Source organism: Mustela erminea, chromosome 17, assembly GCF_009829155.1.
Source record: "Mustela erminea isolate mMusErm1 chromosome 17, mMusErm1.Pri, whole genome shotgun sequence".
Lineage (NCBI taxonomy): Eukaryota > Metazoa > Chordata > Mammalia > Carnivora > Mustelidae > Mustela > Mustela erminea.
Genome location: NC_045630.1, coordinates 69,682,673 through 69,691,579, shown reverse-complemented (window position 1 = coordinate 69,691,579; position 8,907 = coordinate 69,682,673). Strand labels below are relative to the sequence as shown.

The following is an 8,907-nucleotide window of genomic DNA, read 5'->3' as shown; positions in this document are numbered from 1 at the left end:
CCTGCCCCCACCTCGGGTGAAAACGACAGGAAGAAATAATAATTTAAGACTCACACCCGCGTCTGCTTTTGGTTCCTTCATTTGGGGGTGGGGGGGAGGGATCAGGGGAGGGAGAGAAGAGGGGGAGGGGCCAGGCTTCTGGAGCTGGAGGGGACTGCGGTGGGCAGAGGGTTTGGGAGGGCAGCCGAGGGTGGGCAGAGGCAGGGTGGGAACCCGAAAGACTGGGCGTCCGGTCGGAGCCGCTAACTGTGTGTCCTCTGCCAAGGCCCCTTCTCCTCGTCCAGGTCACTAGTGAGGAGGGCGAGGGAGTGGCGCGGTCAGGGACGCCGTTTCCACAGGTGCACTCCTGCCCTGTCCAGACTTACCAGCCTCCGCTGCTCCCACGGTCCCCACAGGATCTCAGCCTGTGGCTCGAGAGCCCCAGTTTTAGGCTGGTGCTGACGGACCAGTGGGCAATCCCTTGCCCAAGGTCACATGGGCAATAAGGACAGAACCAGTAGTGACCTTGGTGGTACACCTACATGGTCAGGGATCAAGCTTCCCCCATCCCCACGGCCCCGCTTTTAAGTTCAGGGAGCCCCCAGGAATCTCTGAAAATAAAGCTTCACTTCTCCCCCGCCCCTCAGCTTACCATTCCCCCTGCCCGTTCACACCAGCCCGTGCCCACTGCGATTTGTATGCAGGCCTCCCAAATGAAGGCTGCTCATCTTTCTCAAACCTGCTGGTACATGGGATGTTGCAGAGGTCCTGCCAGTGGCACCTGCCCCCCCCCCCCCCCCCCGGGCCACAGCTATCTCCCCAGACATCTGCTGCACCCACCCAGGGGCCGGCGACCAGACCAACTGCTTATGTGGCCCCACCCTCCTCACCTCTAGCTTTGACCCCATGGCCGCAGAGGCCTCTGCTCCTGCTCCTACCAGAACGACCCCCCAACCTTGGCCACCCCTGGATTTATCCCAGAACTTTCCCTGACCATGACCCATTCTGTGTTCCTCTTGCTCTCACACCTCAGGGAGACAGGGACCTTGGACTTCCCCAGGGAGTCAGCCCCTTTTCTACCCCATGGCCAGTCCTATCACACGCTTCCTGAAGACACCCCCGTTCTCTCCCCAGTGTCCTTCCCCTGATCCACCCAAAAAAGAGCCTTCAGCCCTCGGGTCCTGGTCCCGAAGAAAGCCACGTCACCCAGCACCCTGGAGTTCAGTCCGGCTGCGCCACGCGCGTGCAGTGTCCGCCTTTGAGGCCCCCGAGCCCGCTGCTCCCAGGGCACTCCCAGGGCAGGTATTTTGCCCCCTAGACCCGGTCCTTGCAACCGTCCACTCCCAGCCCCTTCCTGGCGCTCTCAGCAGGGCTCCCCGTCCTGCAGGGAGCGGCAAGGCCAGCGGCCTGGAGGGCACTCACTCCGCTCGGGGGATGCCGCTCTCCGGAGGCCGCCGGGCCACCTGGCCCAGACCCGGTGCCTCAGGGGCCCTCCGTCACCTCCGAAGGGCTCAGCTCTCCCCTTCCTGGGGAGCCCCACATCCCCTTGGGTCGGCTCCCCAGCCTGCTCTGCCGCTGTGCAGACGCGGACTCCCCGCTCCTCCCCGACTAGCTTCCTTGTTCGACTCCCGCCCTGACGTCCCCAGGGACAGGACCGAGCGTCTCGGGCTCTGACACCGAGCCACGCACGGCTTCCTTCTGGGTCTTCTCTACCTACTGGCCTATGGCCCGTTACGGTCCGCTCGGGACCACGAGAAATGTCCCACAGCCACGCCAGCGGCCTCACCCCCACCGCCGCCGCCTCGCCTGTCTTGGCCTGACGACGCTGGGCCCCCGGCTGCTCCGGTCTCTCCCCCACTTGGTTTGTGCCTGAGCCCCTCAGGGTTCGGCCCCTGTCCCTTCACCCTTCCTGCCCTGCCCTCACCCCCCTTCCCCGCTGTAATAACTCAAGCCTGGCGCCACAGGCCCAGACCCCAGGCCTTTCGTAGCGGCCCCTGGGCCGCCAGCTTCCCTCCAGACAGCCCAGAGCTCCCCACCCGAGCCCTCCTCTTCCCCCAGAGCCTGTCCTTCTGCTCGGCTGGCGCCACGCCGTCCCAAGCGCCCCCATCCTCAGCACCTCCGTCCTGAGGCCGCCCTGGCTTCCCACCGTCTTCTCAGCTCAGGCTAGAACACCGCCAGGAACGAGTGGGGCCATTTCCCGGGATCTTCAGACGGCCTCCAGGGCACTCAGCCAGCTCTCTGCCCCTCCACTTCCCAGCTCATCCTGGCGCCCCTGACTCGAGTGACACACACACAGCCTCCCAAACGTCTCCCATTCTCCAGGCTCCCCCCAGGCTCCTCGCCCCCCATGCTCTCCTCTGCCCCTTGGCTCCGCAGACACCCAGGTTACCCCCGAAACCACTCTTTTCCACCTGCTCCCTGAAGCCCTCATTAATTCAACCCCATCCCAACCCAGCTGTTCTGTCCCCTGCCTGACCCGGCCGGCTGCTCTCCTGGACGGGGACACCGGCCCGCTATCACTCCCCACCGCTCCATAGGCTCGTTCAGGGCAAGCTGGACGGGTCCCCCCCCCAACTCTGCCACAAGCCCTTCAGCTGTCTCCAGCCCTAGCACAGGGCCACGCAGCCCAGGAGCCCACTGCACACACGACAGCTCAGGCCTCCCCGGCCCCGGGTGCTGCTTTCTGCTCACCTGACCTCAGAGCTGGACTCCGAAGCAAGGGTCCTGCCCAGGGCCTCCTGCAGCTGCTGCCGCAGGAAACGCTCCTGCTCAGGGTTCTTCCTCCGAGCGGCGGCCAGCCAGAGCCGGGGGGCCTCCTCGTCACTGGAGTCCCTGCGAAAGCCTCCCATCAGGCGGCAGCTCCCACCGCCCCCACGGACAGGACTGCGGCCACCGCATCCCCCGGAGACTCACAGCTCCAGGTCCAGGCCCCCCTGCTGGGAGAGGGGCGCCGCACACACGGAGCAGGTGTTGTCCAGGAGACGGAAGCAGGTGGGGCAGAAGAGACCTGCAAACACCAGGAGGGCAGGAAAGGGTGGCTGAGCTAGTCCACCCACCCCGCCACCAAGCTCCCCTCGCCTCCAGCCCTGCGGGGACTGTCCTCCCAGAGGGACAAGCCAGGGCCCGGCTGCAATGCCACTTGCGAACCAGTGGTTACCACCAACAGAATTAAGGCAAACACGGGGAGAATGAGCTTCTCACGGTTCTCTGTAGACAAGAACATGGGGTCACGAAGGGAGGGGCCTAAAGCGTGAGTTCCAGAAGTCCACAGAGGAAGGACCATAGCCAATTGTCACACACGACTGTGGGGAGTCCCCACAGGGAGAGGTCCAACCCCGGGGGCTCACCTCGGCAGCCCGGGGTGCTGCAGGACACAAAGTTCTCCGTGTCCTCGGGGTCGTGGAGCTGCCCACAGCCCAGGCAATAATCCTGGAGCGGCCAGAAGTGGCTGAGCACGGGGCCCAGACAGGAGCACCTGGGGAGGAGTCCCAGACGCTGACGCGCCAGCCCACTCCACACCCAACACCGCCCACCAGCGGGGCAGGCCTCCCTGCAGCCTGACCTCCCCCCTGCAGCAACCTCTGTGTCCTGTCCGCCTCCTCCCCCCACTGCCCACCGCCCGGAGTTCTCATCCCTGTCTCCCTCTTCGCACATGGATCACAGAGAACGGGCCCCCTCTTCAGCCAAACCTCAGGGACTTAAGAAGGGAGCCACTGTGACCTCTGGCTCTTTTTCTGTCCCCTCTTGCCCCACTTCTGCAAGGGAGGACAGTGGGCCCACCGCCTGGCCAGCTTCTGGAGGACACTTGCGTGGCCCTGGTCCGCTGCCCGCCGTCTCGCTGCTCGGTGCACGGTCGCCGGCAGATTGGTTCGGTGGCTCAGAAGTAGGTTGTAGAGGTAGGAGATCCTCTCCTGGTGGAGGGGAGATCGGGGCGGGGACCTGCCTTGATCCGGTCTCTTCCACCTGGAGCGCCTTCTGCCCCCCGTCCCCACTCCCGGCCTTTGCCTTCTGCCCACGCTTCTGAATCCGTCTAGGCCTGGCTCCGATGCCCCCTCCTTTGGGAAGCCCCTGGGCTCCGCTAGGTGGGGTGACCTAGTCTGTCCTCTGGGTGTTCATTGCACTTTCTTTATTTCTGCACAAAAACACTTCTTCCTTGTAATATCTGGTTAAAAGCCTGTCTGGCCTTGAGACCAGGAGCACCGGGCGGGGTCGGCTTCATCCTGGCACAGGGTGCGGAGGGCTCCGCCGCACGCTCCGGGACTGACTGGCAATCGAGCGCCCAACCGCTGCATTTCCACTTGCGCCTCAACACGCCAGCGCGGACCCCGGCGGCCATGCCCTTCCCCACACTCTGGGGACGACAAGCTCCTTCTCAGCCAACGCCCCCCCAAGAGGCACCCCTGCTCTCAGCACCTCTGGGGCCCGGAGACCCGCCGTCCAGGTCATGTGCCTAGCGGGACTTCAGCCAGAGGAGAGAGGACTGGTGCCATCGAGGAGTCGAAGCTCCCCAAAACCAAGACAGACGGCCGCGGGCTCCGAGCAGGCAGGGGTGGGGGCGGCCGCGGCCGTGGCCGCTCACCTGCTCCCGCGACGGATAGTAGGAGGCGCAGATGGCCCGCCGCAGCCTGCTGACGTAGTTGCCGAACAGCGTGACGAAGAAACTCAGGCCGTACAGGATGCCTGGGGGGCGGCAGGGCCAAGAGCCGCCGTCTGCGGGTGCGGGCCGCCAGCCGCCCCCCACCCCGGCCCTCACGCCCTCTGCCACGCCTGTTCCTTCCCCACCCCGTGCCCTCACTGCCGAGGCCGGTACCGATGACGATGTAACCGGTGGCATCTGGCTCCGAGGGCCTCAGGAGGCAGTGCCGGGACAAGATGCTGATGTTGCTTTGCTGCAAGACGTCGAACGCCGACACCAGGTCCCGGTAAATCCTCCCAGTGTAACCGGTGCCTTCCACGGTTATGGACACTAGCACGGGGCCTGGCACAGCGCACTCTGTGAGGGCCGGTGCCGGGGGGCGGGTGGTGGGACAGGGCAGCTCGCGGCCCCACCCCCCAGCCAGGGGCCTCTGCTGCCCCAGGGCCCCACCAAGCCCCTGCCCCCCAGAGCCTCTTTGAGAGGCCTCGATGCTCCGTGAGTCCGTCCCCGTCCCCACGACGGCCCAGAAGCATTCGCTTTCAAGCACTTGCTAATGTGCCCCGTGTCCAGCGTGTGGCAGGCGCCGGACTGAGTGTGCCGGTGACTGTGTTGGGCGCTTTCTAAATGCCGCCGGCCTCTCGCACAGGATGGGAGTCATTACTCCCTGTGGTCCCCGCACGCTCATCAGCACGGCCTCCCGGGCCCTCCCACACAAGGCGTCCTGGGCCCCTTCAAGCGACCCGGGGGCTGCGCCCAGCATCCCAGCTCCGAAGAGGCGACTGAAGCTCTGGGGGGTTCGGGAATGGCCCGAGTCACCGCCGCAGGGGGCAGGCTCCCTGACTCCAGGTCCTGTGCTTTCGACTACTCCGTATGGTGGACCCAGGACGCGAAGGCAGGGGTCCCAGGAGGAGTGGAAGGCTGGCGGTGGCAGGATCGGGGCTGATGAGTCACAGTGACCTAGGGACCTCCAGGCAATCCCCGGGACCCAGGAGGCTGGGGGACGCCGACCAAGGGGACCACAGCGCGAGGCCCGGGCACTCACTGCGGGCCACGATCTCCCCCTGCAACTGGTACCGGGCCAGGTCGAGCACCCAGAAGACGGCGTAGTCCAGGAAGACCAGGGCCAGCACGAGGAGGAGGTGCCGGGCCAGGCTGAGGATGGCCAGGGTGTAGAACATCTGCTCCCACCTGGACAGGAAGACGGAACCTGCGGGGAGCGCAGTCAGGAGGCCGCTGCCTGTTCTCCCGGCGGAGCACACCCCCTTCCGAGCCAGGGCCTGTTTGCCCATCTGGTGTGGAAGCTGGGCCGGTCCCCGGACGAGGCTGGGAGGGGCTCTGAGGCTAGAGGAACCCACCCTCCTGGGCAGCCCAGCCCCAGCCCCCAGGCTTCCTCTCCATGTTGGCAGGTGCATACTTCTGGCCTCACCCCCAAAGCCCCCCTTCCCTCAGCTGGCAGCCCCTCCCCACCTACACGTCCTTCTGTCGGGATGTCCGGGGCCCCGGAAGCTTCCTCTGCCCTTCTTTCTGTGTCTGGGTGTCTGGGTGCCGGGAGGTCCCCCCTTTGGGACCGAGGGCTCCCCAGAGACAGGGCTGTGCACAGGGCCTAGGGTCAGGGCTGGGGTGAGGGGAGGCCCTGGTGTCCCCCTGGGTCTCGGTCTCCAATCTTGGGGCCCTCACCAGGCTGGATGTAGCGTCTGGCCTCATGGGCGCTGAGGGGCAGCACCGTGGGCAGCCCCGCCTCGGAGCGGATGGCCTCCATGCGTAGGAACCGGCTGGTGATGTACACGTTGTCATGACCGACCCAGTTCAAGTAACAGTACCGGTAGAACAGAGCTCTGGCAGGGTAAATGGAGGCCCCTCAGCTCCCCAGCCCACACCGACTCCCGCAGGGTCCCACGTCCCCGGCCCCCAGGCTCCAGCCTTCCTGGAGGCCCTGGGGGCGAGCTGGCGCCGCGCAGCCCAAGCCCCCAGCTGGGGCCCTCCCTCACTGGAGGTACAGGAGCGAAAGCAGCAGAGGCGTGGTGTAGCCCATCAGGGCCAGGGCCTCTCGGACACGGTGCAGCTTCAGGCTGACGGCTTCATGGAGGTCCAGGGCCACCTGCGACAGGCTCCGAGAGGCATTGAGGTCCACGGAGAAGTGGTGGGCGGCCGTCACGTTGAACTCGAACTCCTGACGCACCCGGTTAATTAGGTTCCTCACAGCTGGGGCCAGCAGGTGCAGGGGAGCCGGAAGCCAGGAGAATTAGTGGGGGCAGGGCCTGGCATAGCTCGCAGACCAGCCGGGACCCCCCCAACCCGAGGAGGAGAAGACCAAGCCCCCGCGGTCCATGCTGTCACCACCAGGGGCCTGACACCACGGCCCCTCTCTGTGCCCGCCCAGCTCAGTGCCCTGCCCTGGGCTGGGAGGACCGAGGAGGGGGGCGGGGGGGTAGGAAGCCTTGGTCCTCTCTCTGCTCCAGCCCAGGCTGGGCCTCCGGCGTCCCTGCCCGGCACCTTTCCCCCCTCCTGCATTCTCACTGGGGCCCGGGAGCACCGCCGGCCCGGAGAGGGGAGAGTCCCCAGGAGTACCCCCGCAGCAGCGCTGGGAGGGGCCACTCACGGGTGCCAAGGGTCTTGCGCAAGAAGGGCTGGAGGTACTTGGGGATAATGCAGAACACCTGCACCACTGGGACCCAGAGACCGAGCGTCAGGGGAGGCGGAGGCCTGCGGCCCTCCCGGGTCCTCTGGCTTCCCTCTCCTGCTGCTGACCTCCACAAGGGCTCCAAACCGGCTTCTCCCAGCGCCCCCAGCGCCCCCAGCGCCCCCAGCGGCCCCAGCGCGGGCCCGGCCCCGGCCCCGCCGACGGACACCCTGCTCACTGGCCATGCCCCGCGGGCGCTCGCCGGCCCTCACCGCTGGCCAGTCCGCACAGCGCGAGCTTGAAGGGCATGAGCACGTAGCACAGGTGATAGGCCCAGGGGACAACGTGCATGCAGCGGTCCTTGGCGTCGTCGAAGACCCGCGCACACTTGAGGTAGGGGTTGCCCAGCTCAGCGTTGCACACGTCGCCGATGTGCAGGAGCCAGTACCACACGTTGCGCAGGACCCTAGCTGAGGACAGCGGCGGGGACTTGGGGACCCCAGGGCAGCACCCAGCGCGGGACCGCGGTCAGGGCCCTGGCTGCGCCGTATCCGGCGGGGGCCAGTCAGCACCCGGGAGGGGCCCTGGGCCGTGACGTGGGCACGGGTGAGGAGACAGGGTGAACTGTGAGCCCCGCCCTCTGGAAACACCCCGGCCGTGCTGACTGTGCTGACCTACGTGCTTCACGCCGTCCATGATGGACCGGAAGAACTTGCGGACCCGGTCAGCCACCTCTTTGGCCTTCTGGGCAATGGCTTTAATCTTGTTCAGGGCACCTGGGGGGCAGGGGTGGACGCACTGGGGGGCCGGTTCTGCCCGCTGCAAGGGGGGGCGGGGGTGGGGAACAGAGTGGAGAGGAGGCTGCCCCCCAGGGTGTGGGGAGATGCAGCGGGCCAGGGAGCCACGGGGAGGGGTCCGCAGCCGCAGGGGACGGAGCGGGGCCACAGAACGCACAGCCACGGGCCCAGGGGGCCTTACTGACAAGGGGCTGCTTGGCCTGCTCCAACACCTGGGCGGTCTGGTTCAAGGCCAGCTCGGCCCCGCAGGCCACGGCCTCGCTGGCTTGGGTGAAGTTACGCAGTGTGTTGGCACAGGGTCCCTGCAGCACCAGCCCGAAGGCCGCCACCAGCAGCAGCGTCCGGCCCTGCCCTGGGGGAGACGGCTCCATGGGCCCAGGGCCCTGGCTTCGCGCACGGTCTCGCGGAAGCCTCTGGAAGATTTCCCTCAAACCGCCCCCACCTCCTGTAAGATCCCTCCTGCCCCCTCATCCCCTACCCGGCACTCACTGGAGAAGGCCTGGGGCAGCAGCAGCAGGACTGTGACCCGGACCTGGCGCGAGAACCCCATGCCCAGGCTGAGGAAGGCAGCCAGAGTGAGGGTGCCCACCAGGCAGCCCCAGGGGCTGTGTCCTTCCACCAGCAGCTGCAGGAGCCCATAGGCCGTGGCCAGAGACATGCCCAGGCTAAACCCCCCCAAGCTGCGGACCATGGCCCGCGCCACGCTTGGCTCCTCCGTCCCCAAGGGGAGCACATGGTCCTTCATGAGTCTGGGCATGACTGCTGAGACCCAATGCCGGCCTGTCTCCAGGAGATGCCCGCCAGGTTCTGTGGCCCTTCCAGGGCCCTGGAATCCCTCGCCACATTCTCAGGTTCCGGAAGCTTGTATTGTGTCT

At 66.7% G+C, this 8,907-nt stretch overlaps 1 protein-coding gene across 3 annotated transcripts; it reads right to left on the bottom strand.

Annotated features, from left to right (window-relative positions):
* Window positions 1-49: 49 nt before the first annotated feature.
* DCST2 (DC-STAMP domain containing 2) lies at window positions 50-8,894 on the bottom strand. Of its 3 annotated transcripts, none has more exons than XM_032319311.1 (15): window positions 8,522-8,894; window positions 8,214-8,384; window positions 7,910-8,011; window positions 7,508-7,705; window positions 7,215-7,280; window positions 6,604-6,817; window positions 6,293-6,450; window positions 5,658-5,822; window positions 4,790-4,972; window positions 4,559-4,659; window positions 3,760-3,890; window positions 3,327-3,454; window positions 2,893-2,986; window positions 2,671-2,811; window positions 51-288 (listed from the first exon to the last, which is right to left on the bottom strand). In XM_032319311.1, exons 1-15 carry the CDS (start codon window positions 8,787-8,789, stop codon window positions 243-245), a joined length of 2,166 nt encoding a protein of 721 aa, XP_032175202.1. In that variant the 5' UTR covers window positions 8,790-8,894; the 3' UTR covers window positions 51-242. The 3 variants fall into 3 exon arrangements, with proteins under 3 accessions (XP_032175205.1, XP_032175202.1, XP_032175204.1); XM_032319313.1 differs by having other exon boundaries at window positions 4,790-4,957; XM_032319314.1 differs by lacking the exon at window positions 7,215-7,280 and having other exon boundaries at window positions 50-288.
* Between the last annotated feature and the right edge of the window lie 13 nt (window positions 8,895-8,907).